The sequence below is a fragment of the Centropristis striata genome, chromosome 20, assembly GCF_030273125.1.
Source record: "Centropristis striata isolate RG_2023a ecotype Rhode Island chromosome 20, C.striata_1.0, whole genome shotgun sequence".
In the NCBI taxonomy this organism is placed as follows: Eukaryota; Metazoa; Chordata; class Actinopteri; order Perciformes; family Serranidae; genus Centropristis; species Centropristis striata.
The window spans coordinates 13,221,491-13,242,479 of NC_081536.1; the positions used below are offsets into that span (position 1 = coordinate 13,221,491).

The 20,989-nt window shown below is 41.6% G+C and overlaps 1 protein-coding gene across 1 annotated transcript; it reads left to right on the top strand.

Annotated features, from left to right (window-relative positions):
* The first annotated feature begins 3,751 nt into the window (after nt 1–3,751).
* On the top strand, nt 3,752–18,546 carry sfrp5 (secreted frizzled-related protein 5). Its single transcript, XM_059359316.1, has 3 exons — nt 3,752–4,709; nt 12,833–12,910; nt 16,954–18,546. Exons 1-3 carry the CDS (start codon nt 4,151–4,153, stop codon nt 17,280–17,282), a joined length of 966 nt encoding a protein of 321 aa, XP_059215299.1. The 5' UTR covers nt 3,752–4,150; the 3' UTR covers nt 17,283–18,546.
* The last annotated feature ends 2,443 nt before the right edge of the window (nt 18,547–20,989 follow it).

Here is a 20,989-nt window from a genome sequence, read left to right on the forward strand (position 1 = left end):
AGTTCTGCAAGCTAATCCCCATTGTTGCTTTGCGGAGCTTGGAGGTGTGTGTGTGTGGTGAGGAGGTGGGGGTTTACTCTGGGAGAAAACCTGTTACTGCAAGAATAAAGCCTCCTCCACAACTGATACATTTCCTTGAAGTAGTTACATAACTCTGCATAGTAATGTATGCATGCACTTTGTGTTTAAAATAATACAATTTATTTAAAGAGCAGAGAAACATTCAGTAAGCTGAGGATACACAGTAGGTCACACTAGTTCAAGAAGACATTTTTCTGTCCTTTTTGCATTTGTGTACAAATTCAGTGAGAGAAAGACAACATGTGGATGTGTCTGTTGTCGTTCACATCATCCTCTCCATCTTCTTGTGTGGTTTGGAATTCAAACTCTGCTTGGAGGGCATATCTGGGCGTCTGGCCACCTCACCCACACCCTCCAGCCTTTCCTCTTTAGAATCTCCCTGACACACACACACACACACACACACACACACACACACACACACACACACAACCGCCCGTACCCACCACCACCATCTCCAAACACACACACACTCACTCATACAATTGCTGAGACACTCTTTTCAAACCATGCTAAACCTTTAGGCCCAACAATACAGGCTGGACCTAATCTTATAGCCCTCGTCCAATCAGGGGGCTGGAAACTGAAGAGTGGAATTGATTGGCCGGTGGCCACAGGGGCCAGTTAGGGGAAGGAGAACAAGAGGAGACAACCATTGTTGATTGATTACCATGAAAGACACTTTTGTTACCGACTTGAAGGCAGTACACTGTGCCTGTATCAAGAGGAAACGCTAGCAGCCTTAAAATAGGTCACTGCTGAAGTAACGTGTATACAACACGCGTCACAGAGATAGTGAGGTGTGCACAAGACAATCTTAACACCCCTGCATGAAAGAGTAAGGTCCACAGATTATTAGCTGTGAGTGGTATTGAATAGCTGTGGTGCAAAGGTTAGCAGAGAAGTTTCTATCCATGAACAACAAAACAGAAAGAAAGCAGGAGCAGAGTGATGGAAGAGGAGAGGTGAGGAAATGTAGTCAATTAGCCTTGGCTATAAACTTATCAAACCAAAACAGCTCTTTATATCCACTCAGCGATACTCTAAGTAATCATGACGACATTTTAGGGGTGACTTCAGCTCAGCGCCATCTCATATTTCTACATCTCAGGTTATGAGAACTGCTCCAAGAGAAGATTGAGCTTGTTTGTTCTGCTGGCAGCTTTTCGATTCCCAGAAAAATCACTCCACAGTGTCTGCAAAACACCCTGTAGTTCGGGAAGATAAGGTTGAAACATGTACAACTCCATTCTCAAGCAAAGAAATGATTAGATGGTGAAATAATCTTATTCACAATCCCCCGGCCTTGGAAATAAGTGTGGTCGAAATAATGTAAAACTATACGGGTGCTTGAATAATGGAGGGTTTTATTGATGTGCCTGTTCGCCTGATATTGAACCACATTTTTATCTATTTGATTTCATCTTATTGAATTAGATTTTATGGACTGACTGCTGTTTCTGGAATTTTATCTTCTACGCTACAGGCGAAGAACAATAGTATCCCTGAGTCTCATCCAAATACACCTCCAACTGTTTGCAAAACACACACACACACACACACACGCAGTTACATGCACATGCACACAGACACAAACTATTTCCTAGTCTCATTGTTTGTACTGCCACATACAGATAATAATAATACAGAATTTCATGTGTAAAAAAACAAAACAAAAAAACTCAGGGTGAAGTTAGGTGTCCTTCAGAAACTCAGATATTTCTTCTACCTGAAGTTGCTTTTTATTATTCAGGGAAAAACAGCCATATTCAACCCCATTCATATAATTGTGGATAAAAACGCTTTTTCTGTTTGCAGTATAGTACTTAAATTTCATTAACTAGTCTTTTATTATTGAAAAATGGTCACTATTCTCTAGTCACCATCACTGAGTCAATATTAAGTCAATTTAATGCTACTGCCAATGGATAATAGGTTATAAAACACTTCCAGTCTTTCAGATACAGATACAGATATATATAGATACTTTTGTTGGTCTTTACAACCAATGGTGATATTTTATTCATGCAAACCCAGCTTTTTTTCCCCACTTGGATTCAGTGTCCAGTGCCGTGTTAATGTTTTGTCTATATCTCTGGTCTCTGCTCACATCTTTGCAGTTTGTATGACAAAGTTTGTTTAATTTTCCTTATACAACTGAACACTGTTGCATTTTTCTTTATAAGGCCATTTCACAATAACTGCCTCCTTACTCATGTCTTCAGTAGCTGCAACCTTCAGTCACTCGCACAATTCATGTTTGTCATTCCTTGTACCTGCACTAGTTATGGTAAAAGTGCTTTTATTTTTTATAAACATGGCAGATTATAAAAACAAGATTGAGAACTATTTGACCACAGAATGCACTTGTTCTGTTCCTCAGCTATGTATTCATGTTTAATGCGAGTTCTTTTTCTTGTTTCTTTTATGGGAAATGTTTTATATTGTTTGGTTTAACTTTTTGCTGTGTTATTTTAGGTCTGTTGTTTGTTCTTCCGCTGCTGTCTCGGCCAGGACTCCCTCGTAAAAGAGATTGTGAATCTCAATGGGAATATTCCTGGGATTTAAACAGGTAAAACAAAATAAAATAAATGCCTTTTCATCTTAGTGTCAGTAGTCTCCGGCTGCAGAATGCTCCAGAATGTGCCCTTGCAATCCTGCTATCAAGAAAAAATGTCAGCTTGCACCAGTGAACAAACTCTTCCCTATGATTTGTATGGACCTGCATTTACAGCCTATTCACACGAGGAAAAGCATTAATGCGTGACGTAGATCAAATGCAAGATGCAAGAACACCCTCCGAGTGAGCCACCGAGCCCACATCCTGCTCACACAGTTATGGCCCTTTGAATGTGAATGTGACCCTTCTAGTGAATATGCTGCCAAGGCCAAGGCCCTCACTGTGTCAGTGGCACTGATAGAAAGAGACAGAGGGGCAGCGTGCCTCTATTCAAAGCCAACATACACATTAGCATAACTCCCATAGTGCGGGTAAACCACCTAGCCACCTGTAGCTGCACAGCCCACACTCACTAACCTCACTGCAGCTCTCTCCCACCCACTTCATTCACTTTATTCCCCTGGATTTCTCACATTTACATTTTCGCTTGTGTGTGTGAGTAAGTTTTCTCACTGTTGATGCCAGCAGAAGCCTGTTACGCCAGACTGTTTCGAGCTAATGAAGTGAGTAGGCTTGAATGGCAAGCAGACATCATTTGTTATGTGTGGAGAAATGTGCAGAGAGCTTGTTGAGCCCCTGACGATTAAATTTAAGACTGGTAGAAAGTTTATAAATGCAGGACAAAAACAGCATGACTAAGAGGGTGACAATGTCTGCTATGAGTGTCTGTGGGTGTGTTTCTGACCAAAGAGTTTTGTGCATATTAGAGAAATGAATATAAAAAAATATAGTTTGTTCACTCTCTCTCTCTCTCTTTCATGTTAACTTGTAGAGGAGGGGTTTTGTCGAGGACAAGGGGTAGGAGGAGTGTCCTGGAGACCAATGGGAGCCTCCCCCACAGCTTTGATTGGCTCATGAAGTTGTGAGTGAGTGCAGTGGAGGCCAGTAGGAAGGTGAGTGGTCTGGGAGCCTGCTAGGGGGCAGGCAGCAGCAGAGAGCAGCCACCACTGCCTCTTAAAACCTAAGGTACTCCTCATTACAGCTACAGACTGATAGACAGAGCAGGGGAGGGCTGGAGACACTTCTAAGAGAGGGACAGGGGAGGAGAGTGAGAAATTGTAACTAGGGAAAGTTAGAAAATAAGCAGTCCTACTTGTGTGCTCACCCTTCCTTGACTGCTGCCTCCCCACTCCACTACCTGAGGCACACATACACACACACACAGGGAGGTGTTTCAGGGAGGCTTAAAGGGCTGACTCTCCAGGGAAGAAGGGAATTAAACACTTTGTTTTCAATCCACGGCGTTCATACTCAGGACAAAAAAAGGGATTACAGCTTGTACGCCTGCCCCACTTGTTCCTCTCTTCTCTCTGCATTTTGTCTTCACTGAGTCACTTTGGAGACTTTGGATACAACCTTCTTGAATTGTTGGTTTGGGCTCAGAGAGGCATGGCACACGGACAAAAGAGCCCCAGGTGGGCATTAACCCAGGGCTCCTTCAGCTTGGCACTGGGCCTGTCGCTCTTCTCCCTCCTCCTCCTCCTCCTCACCGTCTCGGCCGCAGATGAGTACGACTACTACAGCTGGCAGTCGGACAACTTCCACAATGGCCGCTTCTACACCAAGCAGCCCCAGTGTGTGGACATACCAGCAGATCTGCGCCTGTGCCACAATGTGGGCTACAAGAAGATGAGGCTGCCCAACCTCCTGGACCACGAGACCATGCCAGAGGTCAAGCAGCAGGCGGGCAGCTGGGTGCCCCTCCTGGCCAAACGCTGCCATGCTGATACCCAGGTGTTCCTGTGCTCGCTGTTTGCACCGGTGTGTCTGGACAGGCCCATCTATCCCTGCCGCTCGCTGTGTGAGGCCGTGAGGGACAGCTGTGCTCCGGTGATGGAGACCTACGGCTTCCCCTGGCCAGAGATGCTGACCTGTGATAAGTTTCCCATTGATAACGACCTCTGCATCCCCATGCAGTTCACTGGGAACCACGCCACCCAGCCACCAGGTAGGGCAGCTATGTGCACATACACCCACTCCTACTCACACCTTCATTCATGTATACAGAATCATCTACGTACACAGATAAGTTATTAGTGCATAACAGTAGAAATAACTTTAATTTAAGTGTGGACCCCAAAGAAGCTGAATTAATGCTTTTGCAGCAGCTAAAATGTTAGCATGACATTTTGTACAAAATCTGAAATTCAAATGTGACAAGCTCAGTGACCACATGAATACATTTATAAATACAACTTAAAACTTTTACAACATAAAATGCATAGTTTAGCACATATTAGCAAGTTATTTATTAGCAAGAAATTATTTTTATTTTGCATGGGTCAAAAATGAAACAACTGTCATTAAAAAGATGAAATTACTGCTATATTATGACTTGTGTTTTGCAGACACAAATTAAAAAATAAACCACTACAGAAATACTTTGTCACTGCAGTGCAAACGTCAGGACTCCCACTAACAACATTACTAAGATGGATGAGTGTCTAAGAGCCTGCAGAGTCAGAAACAGCGAGAGCCTGAAAACGGCTGTGAGGCTTGAGGTTTCCCCGCATTGCAATGATGACAGGAAAAAGTTAAAGTGAGAGATTATCAAGAGTCAGTAAGGGAGACAGGAGAAGGAAGAGGCTACAGGGGAAAGTTCCTGAGTTAAGTGGGCAGTTCATGACGGCTCCCTGCCATCTACATATGCCTCAGGGGGGGACAGAGACACAGAGAGACAGACAGACAGGAGACTGAGAGACTCCGACGGCCAGATTGTTCACCGAGTTAAGATTAATGGACTGTGATGTTAAACTCACCTTAACAGAAAAGGTGACACACACTCACATGCATACACAGACACACCTTTATCAGCAGACAGCTAATCAATCAATCTAACAACTGAGTAATGGAGATTTCAAAGCTGTCATGCATGCAGCTACCAGGGTGATCTGCAGAGTGTCGATAAATAGCAAATAGACCCAAGATGGATGAAATAAGAAGGAAAATTACCACACTCTGAGGGATTTATTTACAAAGAAAATGGAAAATATTATATAATTTTTCACAGGAAACGAGTATGAGAACAGACAGATGGGCCAGTAGTGAGCTGTGAGAGAGAGACTGGGAACTAAATAGAGAGGAAAAAGGTGTGTGCATGTGTGTGTGTGTATGCAGCGCGACTACTTAAGCAGCCTCTTCACAAAAGCAGTCAGTGCTGAGAGGGGGAGAGAGGGAGTTGATGAGAGTCTTTAGACAGTGGAGGGGGACAGTCCCCACTGTGTCCCAGCCCGCAAGGCTTTTGTTGGGTCTGGCAGCCAGCGGGCCAATTAGCTAGAAGGCCAATTACCGAGCTCCCCGCTAATTAGTCGACATGACAGGACAAGAGAGGCAGGCTGAGAATGGGAATAGCTAAAGTGTGATTGTTCCTGAGAGAGCCGAATGGAGAGGAGTGAAAGGAGAGGGAAGCGGGAGAGTAAAGAGAGGCAGACAGAGTGTAGAATAGGAGAAAAGCTGCTTCCTGCAGCACAAAAAGTGTCTGCCTCTCTGCTTACAATAAGGACTCCAAGAAAAACGGTTTATTATTCTCATTATTCCACTTCTTGCCTTTAACTGTTTATCACCATTTCTTATCTGCTTTGGTTCAGTTGCTCCTGTCTGTTAATATTTCATTTGATAGTACATTTCCTTTCCTTAACTTCAGATGTTCTTTGATGTATTATACTGTTTGATTCAGAAATGCCAAAACCTCATTTTAGTCCCGTCAATCACAACAAGCTGTGTGACATATCTTTGCTTTTTATCAATAATGTTCGCAGCATACTAATATCTAACTATGTACCCCAATAAAAGAAGATAGTTTCAGGATTCTCTGGTGAATTCATGCAGAGCCGACTTATTCCATCAGGGAAAATCGCTGTTCTGTTTTTATAGGACGAGTATCAACTATGTGACACTTTGGCTTTGCAGAGCCATAACTCATTCTTTTACATGCTCCCTGAGAAGGAGGCGGCTTCAACTTCATCTTTCACCTCCTCAAACAGGCAACTGTTTGTTGATCCTATCTAATCAAATAATGATCGGAGGTGGATGGATTACAGAGAGTGGTGTGAGATCAGTGCAAATATGTACAGGGGCTTTTGCTGTTTAGAATTTTTATACAAGAGAGAAAAAAGAGAAATAAGAAAGAATAAATAAAAGTTTAACAATTGCATTTGAGTGTGTGCTCGTGTATGTGTGTGTGTGTGTCAGAGAGAGTGTGTGTGTTTGAAACTGAGAGTGAACCCATATCACTTCTAGCCTGAAGGCTCAGTCACTGACATTTTGTTAAGAACCAGAGATTCTCAGATGTGCCGATGAGGCCACCGTGAGGACAAGCTTTTGGCTTTAAAACACACAGACACACACACACACACACACACACACACACACACACACGCACACACAGACACATGCACACACAGACACACACACACAGCCAACAAAAACAAAAAGGAATTTCTGTTCAAAATCGTCACAATCGAGCGTCCTGGGAACCCTCCGTGTTAGAGGACGTGGATGATTCTCGTCACACAGGATCACATGAGGACTCTTGTGGTAATCCAGGTGAATCTTCCGGAGTTGGATCAATCACAGGAATTAAGTGCTGTTCTACCTGCTGCTCTCGATGTCCGGGAGGCCCTGATGCTATCTGAGCTATTCTGCAATTACATGATATAGCACGGTTCGAGGGCTCCTGTGGAAACTAACAGTACAGAGTCAGATTCACTTTCCACCTCTCTGTCATAGCCAAAACTGAGAGGAACACCACCACCACCTGAGCTTAGGTTGTGTGTGAGGATGATTTTTTTGGCGTGTGTGTGCGTAACAGGGGCCCATGGGGTGTGATTATGTGAAACACAAGTCTGGAGATATTATACCAGGGAAGACAAGCAGACTGCTGACAAAAGAGGGCCCAGGCATCCAGGGAGCAAAAAAAGATGAGTAGCCGGGTAGAGCAGTTAATGCCACCCATGCCACAGAAACGGCACCTTTTTTAATGATGCTACCTTTAGCTGCTGTCAGCAGGAATGATTCCGTCTGTTTAAGTGCATGGAGTAAATTTCATAACTCAGATTCTGCAGAAAATTCTCTTAACCCTATAAAGCCAAGTGTATCATATTTGATACACAAGTTTTTGAGACCTATACATAATCAGTGTGATGTTTTTTTCCTAAAAAACCTGACGTGTTGAAAAAAAAAACAACTGAGCAACAAATTGCACAAAAATACAAGATATAGCAAAAATGATATGCAGGTTCCACTGGTGGATCAGTCATTGCTGCATGAAAACTTCATATCAGCAGATGTATGGTGTTGAAAAATATTTTGCATGTTTGAGAAAATATGTTAAAAGAAAGTAAAGCCTGAAAAGGTTAAAAATGTTGGGTTTTTGTGTTTTTGTTAGTTCAAGAAAAACAAACTGTGAGCAACAAATTGCACAAAAAGAACTGATGTATCAAATATGATACAAATTAGAATCATATATCGCTATTGTTTTTGGATTTTTTTTTTTTTAATTATCTGTCAGCAGGTTCAGTAAACACTCAAGTTTAAAAAAAAAAAAAATTCTGGCAATTATTTAATGGTTCAGGCTTTATAGGGTTAAAGACAATATGCACGTTGTCCAGTGAAATTCGTTGAAATTGAATGGTGTGAAAGATATTGTCTGTCCTCGCCACCCTCATTGATGCGGCTAGTGTAAGTTACAACCGTGCTTAAGGAGACAGGCAGCACTGTCAGGTCCCCGGCAGCACAATGGACGCTACTCATGTGGCCCTGGCTGCTATATGAAAGGGAAAATGTGATCCAATGCTCTGTGCATGGAAGACTGCCTCGGCCTTTTGAGAATGTATTTTCTCTTCTGTATAGGATTCCTACAGATGCAAGCGTGCTGTGTTTTAGGGGCCCCAGGGGCTGCCTGTGGGCCGTGTTTAAGTCCTCCTCTGTCCGTCTGCATGCTGCATTTAAACAGATGTTAGGTCCTCCGACATAAATCACACGCTGCATTTCATCTCCGGCACAGTACCGTTTTATGTCATAAGTGTTGCTGCTCGTAACTTAAAGGGCCCAAATGAGGCATGAGATAGTGACCCGTGCATACTTTTAATGGAAACGTTCTTCCAATAAAAGTCGCTGTGATGCTCTGGCCAAAGGGGACAAGGCACATGATACAGCAGGGGATCGGATGACGAGATTGTTAGATCTGGTTATCTTTGGTGTGAAGAAATATGTGTGTGTGTGTGTGTGTGTGTGTGTGTGTGGAGGAGAAATAGAGAGAAAAAGTAAGCAGAAGCATGTAACTTTGCACAAACTGTATCTAAGAGCTGTAAAATTGATTTTTCAGCAACTTTCAGGACATGTTTGAAAACATAAAATGTGATGTGCATAAAATGTGATTTACAGTGTTTGTTTCCAGCAGAATATTTGAGGTGAATGAGAAGGATTCCTGAATGTCATGTCATGACAAATGGCTGGACGAGACATTCTTGCTCTTTTAGTCACTTAGAGATGAAATTTATGTTGTTGAAAGTACAACATCAAATAAAAGTAGAGTAATTTCCTACTGCAGCAACTAATTGCAGGAAAATTATTATATCATCCATGTTTTGACATGTTTTTGGAGGTTATAGCAAAGAAATATTTCACACAGGTGCACAATGGCACTTCTTTTTGGGGCTTTTTATTCCAAAAGTACATTTTTATTACCTCAACTGAGGAACCCTGTTCAAACGTTATTATATTGATTGAATGAGTTGTAATCAGCCTTTTAGATATGGGTTAAAAAGGGCTACTACACCCCCTTTATATTAATATGTATATTAATATGTAATGTTGGCCAAACTAAAGTGGCCGTAGTAATTATTACAGAAGCGAAGAATGAGAAGTGAATTGATACTTTATTTTTATATCATCCTCATATGTGTTCGTTCAGTTACGTAAGGTATTATTCCAAACCAGGATCTTTTTAACTAAACCGCAGTGTGTTTTTTTAAATTTAAATTTAACCCTGTAGTATTATTTAACTTAACATAACCATGTGGTTTCGGTGCCTTAACCTTACAAAACTGTCAGTGAAACCTAACGAAACTGCTATTCATTTAATGAGCTGGTAACAGACTTTTGTGCATATTAGTAGGTGGAGCATGCAACTTCTGATCTATATGTATGAGGGTGACAACAACTGATAACTGACATTTAATGGGCTGATAAAAGTGGCCAAGGAGGTTTGGTTTTCAGTTTGTCAGTAGGATACCGGAAAACCTCATCTTCCAATTTCTATGAAACTTGGTGGGTGGAGGGGTGAAACACAGTCCAAGTAAGAATCAAAATCATGGGGCACATATACAAATTTTAACTTTGCATGATAGGGCATTTGTACTGTCGTCAAGTGGTGTTGGAATGATTGGAAAAATGAGCTCCCAACAAGGGAAATTCTTGTGAACGCCCCCTCAAGTTAGAATCTTAACACTGCAAGGTAGGGCATGCTTTGGCAGAGGCAAATGCCATTCAAGTTTGACAAATTACTTTTTACATCTTTATTTTATTTTTTTTAAATGATCTTAACCAAGTTCTTTTTAAAGGAGATTTTAAAGCATTTTGTTCTTTTTTCGTCAGCCTCAGAAAACCAGATTATGTGAAAGAGGAGAAAAACCGTGAGAGGGGTACAAAAAACAAAAGATACTTCGGAGGAGGGAGAGTGAAATGGAGAAAGTGATATTAACCTCAGAGCTATGACTAAGTGAAGTTGTGCAGTTAAATTACTGGACTCCTGCCGTACATCATTTCCACTCTGGCTTGCTGTTTGAAGATTAACAGCAGGGCTTTCCAACAGACCACCTCCCTGCTCGCCCTTTTCCCATCATCCTTTTCCTCTTACCCTCAATCATCAACTCCCTACCTCCTCATCCTCCAGAACAACAGCTCTGAGAGACAATATTATAACATTCGTCACTGTGACTGGAAAGTTTCTGCGATAAAGTCTATAAGCCAGCATGCAGATGAAGAAAAGCAGCACAGAAGAGGCAGTCAAGTCCAAAGTCAGCCAAGGCAAGAACATAATTTTCACAATTCAATCACAAAAATTCCAAAACTGCTTTGAGATGATGCTAAAATACATGAATGACCAAATGTCAAAATATTTGCTGAGTAGAAATGTGTCCAGGAAAAAAACATCTCGCTAAGCCATGCAGCAGTGAATCCCATCAGAACATGACAGTGATTCCCCTGATGGAGACAAGACCGTGATGAGGGAAGTCGTCACTTAATTGATTTCTCAGCAGTATCCAAATGGTGGTTTTCCGTCCAAGCTCAACTAAGTTTCATGAAGGGGCTGCTTTCTCCTGACACATGCTCTGGCATCAATGCAGCTGGGCCTCCTGCCAACATACCACCCCTGTGAAACCAGAATGAATTACCGTGGAGTCTGAATAAGACGTAGCAGCTTCAAGGGAATCATTCAAAACTGACAAATCCAGAGTTTTGGCATCTCTTGATCTGTGTGTGTGTGTGTGTGTGTGTGTTTCCGTGCTCTTGCCCCAGTCTTCATGTCAGCACCAGACAATTAAGAGGCCTGACCCTGTAGGCCTCGCAGGTCTCCCGCCTGTGAATGCATGGGAACCCTCAGAGGAGAAAAAAACTGGCAGTCGCTCTACAAGAACATGCTTCAACTCCCTCCAACACACACATTCGAGCGCAGATGCATCGCGCAGTGGTGGTTAGGGGGTTCACCTCCCCACGACCCGACTAGCGAAGCATGCTAAACTTTGACCTCCCTCATTATCTGCCCAGACGCTGAGGTTTGGGCTGGGGTGATAACCTTTGAACCCTGACTTTTAACCCAGGGGCTTGGGCTGGACTGTGCTACGATAATCCTGTGTGTGTTTGGAAGTGTGAGACACACAGGAAAACAGAGAGGGGGGGAAGACATTTGAACATATTTGGGATATTGTGGTGAGCGAATGACAGAAAAATTTAGCTGCCCTATAAGCAGATGTCCCAAAAAAGGCAGCTTATGGTATTTTTCTGCCCTGTAGGTGTATATATGTAGTGAGGGGAAGATTTCTATACCACATCCTTCCCTCCCTGACCATTTCTAATATTATACCTTGCTCTCTCGATTGGCCCAAGGCTCTGTTTTGTAGATGAGTGGACTGATATTATTAGATGTGTATAGCTACAACCAGCCTTCAGGGATTACATGGAGTTTATGTCGTAATTGTCATAATAAAGTTTCATATTGAAGAGCTTCTGGAGAAAATTGCAATGCAGTATGAAGCATGTCTGTGTGAGTCTGAGAAAGAAGAGATTGAAGGGTTTGAAAGCAAGTTATATAATGGAATATAAGGCAGGGAAAACAGGAGGGAGGGAGAATATTTTAATATTTTATTTACAAATGTAATGTCATTTATTATGTTTCCATATTTTGAAGGTTTTCTGCTGCAGAAACAAACAAGAGTGTGCAGTAAACAAATAAAGAAGCTTATTGTAGGGTCTGTACTTCCACCTCATGTTGTATAAGTGCACAATAAAAATAATCACAAAGTCCGGAATCACAGTTAGTGAGGATAAACATGCTTTTAAGCAAAGCAGGCATGACCATAAATTCTGAGTTAAAAATAAACTGCTTGTTTCTTCGGTTTCCCCTCGCTGTTTCACAATGTGTGGTTGCTGTGTGGCCTAAGTGCTGGCTGTGTCTGTGCACTGAATCACTTTTCAGTGCGTTCTGCTGCTCCTGCTGCAGCAGCGTTTACCTTCCTGCAAAGCCAAGACCCCGCCTGCACCACCAAAATATACAAGGGCCAGAATAAAAACATTTTGTCCAGTGTGATTGCAGGGCAAACATCAGTCAGCTTGCTGGACTGTGTATTCGCTCTGCAGCAAATAGCCTCTGACACGAGGAGGGGGGCTGCAAATAAGTGCCTTAAAAGTGCTCAAGGCTTAGTGATTTCATACCGATGCAGCTTTGGTTTTGCTGACTGCACTTGACTAACAACTCGAATTGACTCAGCCTTTAGATATTAGCTAATCTGGCCCTATGATATGTGATTCAGTGTAGTTGCTAATGACAAATTCTTTTTTCTGTTCCCTCAGTGTCGAAGGCATGCCCTCCCTGTGACAATGAGCTGAAAGCAGACAACATCATGGAGCATTACTGTGCCAGTGACTTTGGTAAGTACCATCAATGAAAGAGTGAATGTGCATTTATAGACACAAACAGTTCAGTACGGGGGAGGAAGGGCAGTTAAAAAGACCAGATCAATCAGATCAATTGTTTGTTTTCATTAGTGTATAATAAAATACAAAAAATCCCATGAAACTAATAATTGTTACATTTCACTCAGTGTGTTTCTACAGTAGCTCAGAAGGAACAAAACATGCAATTTCCCTTTTTTTTTTATTTTATTTTTTTTAAAGTTACCTGAAGTCCACTATAGGTTCTCTGACACACTTGGGTCAGCGCAGGGGTATTCATTTGGTTGCAATCTGCAACCTTACCACTAGATGCCACTAAATCCTACATACTGCACCTTTGATGCTGATATCTTTTAGGGGCCATAACTAGAAAAAAAAAAAAACACTACTGCAGCAACACTTATTGCCTGCAGGTTGCACAAAACTCAAAACTGCTCGCCTTCTTTGTCCGTAGGTGGCGACAAAATCTATTGATGCAACTTTTCTTTCTTAGAATTAGCACAGGTTAGTAATTGGATAGTCTGCAGCCTGTTTAATGTGAATAAGGGACCTTGCGAGTGACTGACAAACCAGGATCAAATTAAAAAAACTCCTAGTGTCATACCGTGTGAACAAAATGTCGTGGCACAGGCTTAATTAGGAGTTACGAAGCAGCAGCCACTGGGTCTGAAAAAGGGAAGCTAATGCACTTTTGCCCAAGTCTTTTCCTTTTAAATATATGTATGCAAGTACGTAGAAAATGGTCAAAATGAACACAGACATGAACAAGCAGAACACATTCATTTTTGCACTATTCCCTCTGTGAGCATAACCCTCTTCTCCTCATAAATTGATACATTAATTTAACAGCTTGCAGTCCCCGATGTCCATTCAACGCCATTTCTAAACTTTTACTTTCCAGAATTCCAGTTTCACCACAGTAATGACCTGCACACCAAGCCAGAACATAATTATTCCATTATTTCTGCTCATCGAGGCTTTTGGCCCATCATGGTCCACAGCAGCTGCATGGACTATTGCCCCAGTCCTTAGAGTTAATGATATACTGCTCTCTATTTTCTCTGGTCATAAGATTCTGAGCACTCAACCAGAAATGGTGACAAAAAAACTCATAACCTTGGGAGACTCATGAAGAACATGACTTATGATTCTGAACAGATTAGTGAGAACAGTGTAATTGAAAATAAAATGTGGCTGATGCTGAAACTCATATTTCTATGCCGTAATGTCCCACTGAGCAAACGTCTGCAATCTAAAAGAGACAAAGGTTCGCAAACTATCTTCTGGCGTTCAACCACACCTATGAAATGGCCAAAATATACAGAACATGACCCGTTATAAATCATACATTAAAACACATCACATCCAACAACAGCAATAAATACGTCTTTGTGCACATCGCTCACACTCTAGATGCAGCCAAAATGTAAACTCATCACCCATAATTAACAATGACTCGAGCAAATCATAGATATTTATTTTTCTGATTAATTTCAGGATTACATATCTCAATCTTTTTATCTTTCTTCTGAGGGTGTTTTCTCAGGCATCAGATTCTTTCTGTTCATTAGAATGAAACATGGTTACAAGCGAAAGCAGATAGCGAGCCAGTGACGTATATTTCATTGGCTGTTAATGTATGTGACTGGATGAGGATGAGTAGAGGAGTCGAGATAACTGTGACTTATGGATGTGGAGATCAAGGCAAGAACGACTCTACAATGTTATTCTATAGGCCGATAGCTGATTACAGCTTGATCTCACGCCTCGTGAATGTTGTTACCTATTCATCTTCGGACTCTTCGCCCTCAGAGAATTTTGTACTTCGTGTTTTATTACAGTCTACTTTTGATGTTTGATCCCTCCACATTCCTTGCTGTATCATCCTGCAGCCGAACACAACAAATGACAAGAGTTGAAAAGAAAAAAGGGGAGGGAAGTGGGTCTGGCAGGGCACAGACATGAAGCTTACACCTGGTTGTGTAGAGGAGGTTGCTTTCTTAAAAGAAACCCGTTTCTCCTCAGACTGACAGCACACTTCTCTCTCCTTCTCTTTCTACCTCTACACCCCTCCTGCTCACTTAAAAGAGTTTGTATAAAGACGTGGGCACAGCTTGTCACAAGGATACTGGCCAGGCTGCACGGTGGGCCCCACTGCATCACTTAGGACTTAATATGAGTGGGCATTCAAAGTGGAGCAGGGAGGGAAATTATTTTATCCTTCCTATCTTTACCGAACACACACATACACATGAATGCACTCATTCACACACACACACACACACACACACACACTCAGGAACGCATGCACGCAAACACACGCCCTCAGTGAAGGAGCTGGATGTGAGTCAGGATGCGAAACGAGAGGCAACTCAACACACACATTCCTTCTTGATCATGCTATCGCTTCGCATGTACTGTATACGTATCAGAGAGTACCGGGGGATGTTTATGCAGGCGAGAAGTGAAATGGCGATCTTCCAGCAGGCTTGGGTACATAGCGATGCTTCATACCGACCCCGCGCCTTTGCCCGGCCCATGATTAATTTCACCTGTCAAAATGTTCACCCAGAGAATTCCTCTCTCAAATGCTTGGCAGTTCAATCTCTCACATGTTAAACTTATAAACACGAGGCTGGAGGGAAGATACAAGTCAGTGCTTTATTAAGTTGATAAAGTGCATTTATTAAAAAAAGCATGTGGAGATTATCTGTAAGCAAGAAGTAAGCAAAATATTTCCAAAGAGGAGCATGACACATAAAAAATGATTATAGCATGAGACAAGCCAGTATGGTCAAATTAAGGATGATACACATGAAGTGATTTCATGCATGTAGAAACATTACTGATTACATATATTCAGAGATTAACACGGGATTTTCGCAACATGTTACGGCATGGCTCCAGTCAACTGGACTCGCTTCTTTTGGTTTTCCATTAGCAAAAATTGTTGATAGGACTTGGTTCTTTTTGTGATACCACTTAGATCGAGGTTCCAAGCTAGCTGAGCCGATACTGGAAGGTGGAGTTAAAACAATGCAGGCCACTGATTGGTCAGACAGAATCATCACTAGTGCAACAACAAACATCCTGCAGAAACCCGCCATCTTACCACAATACTCACTACGTTGTAAAATTGACAAAGTGCAAACATTCTTCTGTTTGTTTGCCAATGGCAGGATTAGTTGAGTGTCACATTGATGTAGATGTCACAACAGCTTCAACCAGTGGCGAAATGGCAATCAGCTGAGAATGTTACTAGTGCTATTTACAGTGGAAAACGAATTAGAAAAAGGACCTGGTACCAAGAGTCCAGTCGAACAGACTTTAGAGACTTAAGACTTAAGACTTGAGACTTGAGACTTAAGACTATGACTTGCTTCCTTAAACTCCCTCAAGACTTGACTTGGGACTTTAAAGCGAAAAAATATGCATAACCCAAGCTTTGACATGGTAAAATCCTGTAACACTAAGAAACGACATAACAAGGCAGCTTGCAAATTTCAATTATCAGTCAAATGCACTCTAAGGACAATCAAACAAACAAGACATTCCCCAACAACTTACCCTGTTGCGAAAGGAAAATGTTTGATTGGCATGTCATTAAATGGTCAGATTTCAGAGACCTGCATCTTGACTTTCACTTTGCTTATAACAACTTGTTACTTGGACTCGCCCTGCTTGGCTTAAAACTTGACTTGATCTTGCTTCCAAAAGAGGTTTTAACTCCAAAAACATGTTCTCCTTTTCATTTATGGGTTCAGAAAAGTCAGAAACACAAACATACACACAGGATGCAGTTTTTATATGCTGCAGGAGAGTTTAAATGATGATACTCAGGAGACGTGTAAAAAAGCTGCTTCTCTGGCTCAGCACTGGTTTGGAGGAAGGAGAAATGTCACAGCTGCTCAGAAGGAACAAGGGAACAAAAGTGACACATTAACAGCTTCTGGGTGTAAATATCTGTTTTATAGAATAAAATAAAGAGTTAAAATATCTCTCCCTCTCTTTTCTCTCAGCCCTCAAGATGAAAATCAAGGAGGTGAAGAAGGAGAAGGGTGACCGGAAGCTGATTGCAGCACAAAAGAAGAAGAAAGTGTTGAAGCAGGGCGTGCTGAGGAAGAAGGACCTGAAGAAACTGACCCTGTACATCAAGAACGGCGCCAACTGCCCGTGTGCCCAGCTGGACAGCCTGGGCTCCAACTTCCTCATCATGGGCCGCAAAGTGGACCAGCAACTGCTACTCATGTCCATTCACAAGTGGGACAAGAAGAGCAAGGAGCTCAAGTTCGCCATCAAGTACATGAAGTCCCATCAGTGTCCCACCTATCACACTGTCTTCCAGTGACGCGGCTCACTGCACTGATCGCACAATCCACGATCACTCCCTACATTCCACCCTGTTCCACATAGACCCTGAACCCCTCATCCCTGCAAAATCTGTTACCAGCCCGCTACATAGTCCTACAAGGGGTCGCAGGGCAGCCAAGCTTTTATTTTCTCAGCTTTCACATGAATCAGGTTGTGAAGGGGGTCGCCTGATCTGCTTAGATGAATCAGACATGATAATGTTGGAGGGGAAAAGCTGCATAGCTCCCTCAGAATAATAAAAGCCCCGAAAAGAAAGCACAGATTTTATACGAATTTTGGTGATATCATTTTATTTCCCCAAAGAAAAACAGATTTTGATCGACCCCCTGCGATTTAATGAAATATTCCTTGATAATTCTACTTTCCTTTTCTGATATAGTAGAACAAATCACTTGTATGGTATCTTACAGCAACTTTATCAAGACAGTGGCATTAAGAAATGGGAACCTAAAGATGCTATTGGAGGGGAAACATGTTTGATGTAATGATTATAGGCAGACAGAATGGGACGGGAGCTGAGTGGGAAGGCAGGGTTTGTTTCAGTGTGAGAGAAATGATACGCTACATTACATGTGGGCTGTGCACATACTGGCACAGAGCTCCCAGGAATAACATCAAAGCAAAGACATGTAGATGATCCACTTAACTGTATGTTTTAATAATGTAAAAAGTAGGTAATTCAGATGAATACTAGATGATTAGAAAACCGGGCTTTTTTCTTTTATCTCTGCTGGGGAAGAAGACCGATGGAACAAGGCGGACTGGATGATGCTTCCACTGACTTTGTACAGCAACATTTTTTGTGGCCTGAAAGAGGGAAACTTGAATATTTTTTGCTTTTTCAATTGGAGAGAGAAGCAGGTTAAGGCAGAGAAGACATCTTCCTGTAAACGAGATAAAGAGAAAGAAAGAGAGAGAAAGAGACTCTGGACAGAACCAACAATGTTGGGTTGATAAGTCTCTGGTACTCGCTGTTTTTCACTATCACTCTTCAAATGTTTATTTGTTTTGTACTTAAATTTCTTGAATTTGCTTCAGTTAAACTTATATTGTATGAAAGCAGGAATCATACATACAGACATAGCACCTGAATTCACTGTTGCCGTAGCAGTAAAAGATGAAAATTGAACTTTGACAATATTTTCTAATCAGTTAACCTGTAAGTAGTTCTGTTACTGAAATACATCTTTGTTTTACAAAAAACTAAATGAATAAAATATATTTGAAATTTTTATAAAGAATATTTCTTTGAAATGTGCCGTTTCTTTATCACTTCATGACTTAACCACACAGCACACTCTTTATCTATCTTTTTCTTTTTCTGTCTTTATCACAAAATGTTTGCCTGACTGTTAAAAAAGTGCAGAATTACACGCTATCCTAACCAAATATGATGCAAGAGAGAGTCAGCGACAAAATCAGTTTGATTGCTTTTTTTTATGGCCTCAAATGACCAGCACTGAGAGCAATATCTTGTTTTAAGCTGAACCTTTGTCAGACACCCTGTTATTATTTCAGTTTGTTCCTCGATTTGAACGATTTTGAAACCACAATGGACAAGGAGCGGCTGACTTGTGAAGCTGAAATTTTGAGTTATTTATATTATACCTCCTCTACAAAATTTAAATAAGTTGGCAGCTGACTGGAGGGAGATAACTAGTGTGGGTAAACGTTTTTCTGGAATAGCGTTATCAAGGTAAATAACCAACACTAACATCAACCTACTTGTTGTTGGCTATATTCTTACATTTTCAGTAAATATCACAATATAAAATGTGTGTTTTCTGTTAAAAATGTACAAAAATAGTCAGATAGCAAGTAAACTGATAAGTATGAGTTTTTGTTTTTTTTACATGACATAACAGTACTGCACACACAGAGAGATGTGTTCACTTGCTGTTAGGACACTGTTAGGAGTGTAACACACTCTTACATCAGTAAGAATGTATTGCTTATTAGATTACATACAGAGCTGCAGTATGTACTCTCCTGGGTCTGTGTAATGCATAATAGGCTCGTATTCTTTCCTTTTTATAAAGAGAAAAATTAAACTGTTCCCACCGGCCAATCAGTCAAATGATGACATAGAAAAGAAAACTACTCCCATTCTCTATTTTTTTATTTCCATTTATCAATCCAACAGGTTCAAAGTGAGAAAATATATATTTTATTTCAACTTTACATTGACCTGGAGAACAATAAATAAAAGTAGACAATTTTAGAGACTTTGCAAATGTTCTCATCTCTCATCAAACTTCCAGTTTTGGGATTGTGAGAGCGTCCTGCCCTGCACCTTCATTTCTCATTTCAAAGGGGGAAAAAAGAAGTGAAACTTCAGTTATGCTCTCTGCAATGCCAAAGACTTCCAGATCCACACTGGGCACAGGTTTACACAAAGCCTGGGCTACATAAGCACCAGTATTTAGTGTTAAAGAGTAAAGGGGTGACGCAGACAGACAGCAGGCTGCAATGTAAAAGACCAACCTCATCAAAACCACCCAGACCTTAATACCTCTAGACGCACACGCAAATAATTCCCTGCAATAAAAAAGATTTGGCATCTTTGTTCTCCAAATTCCAAGATGGATTAATTGTGACAGTGTAAAATGTTTATTGTCTTCCGCCCATATTTCCCGAAATATGGAGACTTTTGGAGACTGCTTTAAGTGTGACCGCCAGCAAAGTAATGACCTATTTCCAGCTGATCGACAGATAGTGCACACTCTGTCTGTGGAATGACAGAAACAGGAGGGGAAAGGGATAATGGGTTAACACGTGTTGGACACGGCTGCCCTTCTAGGAGACTCCAAAACTTACAAACTCTCTGTGAGCGATTGAACACGATAAACGCTGAGCTAGAAATTCCATACAGGTGGAGAAGCCTCGAATCAGCTCTCAGGCAGTAGATTACATGCAGCTTACAGGGAAACGATGAGCAGGTTTCATAAAACATGTGGGAAAATCAGTCAGCTCAGAGTGGAGGAAGGCAAAAAAGAGAGAAGGTGAAAGAGAGAGACAGGGGAGAAAGCTGGCTGGGAGCCGCAGACACCCATCAGCACCTCCTCAAAGGTCACTTAGTGGAGTTAATAAGGGCCTGATGAGGGACCAGCGACACACACAGAAACACACACAAATACACACATGTTAGGGAAAATATGACTACAAGCTCCCATTGTCTCACTTTCCTGCAATGGGACCTCCATTTAAACAAGCAGCGCTTCCATCAAATATACATGTACTATAACACAGACTGGTTATTGAAAAGTAGTGCAGTGATGGCATCACCATTACACACACACACACACACACACACACATACACACACGTCCTTCTCTGTGTCTCTCTTACACACACACACACACACACACACATCCAAACTGTAGAAGAATGGCCACATTGTGTGTTTTTATTGCAGTGCGCTGATAAGCAGCACCTTTTTCACAGTTAAATAGTGGCCGTCTGTCTGTCTGTCACACACACACACACACACACACACACACACACACACACACACACACACTTCAATGGTCACTCATTCACACACTGTAGAAAATTAAAAAAAAAATTATCTTAAGGACCTGACACTAGGCCGACAGCCATATTTGTTTACATGTTTGTAGTTCCTCAAAGTTGCCATTAGTGAGTAGCTTTTTGTTGGTTTAAGTTATTTTAGTTCTTTAGTGT

Excerpts from the sequence above, each read along its gene's own strand:
- sfrp5 (XM_059359316.1), top strand. The coding sequence starts at position 4,151 with ATGGCACACGGACAAAAGAGCCCCAGGTGGGCATTAACCCAGGGCTCC. Across the intron at positions 4,710-12,832 it reads CCACGCCACCCAGCCACCAG|TGTCGAAGGCATGCCCTCCC; the intron begins GTAGGGCAGCTA and ends CTGTTCCCTCAG. Across the intron at positions 12,911-16,953 it reads TTACTGTGCCAGTGACTTTG|CCCTCAAGATGAAAATCAAG; the intron begins GTAAGTACCATC and ends CTTTTCTCTCAG.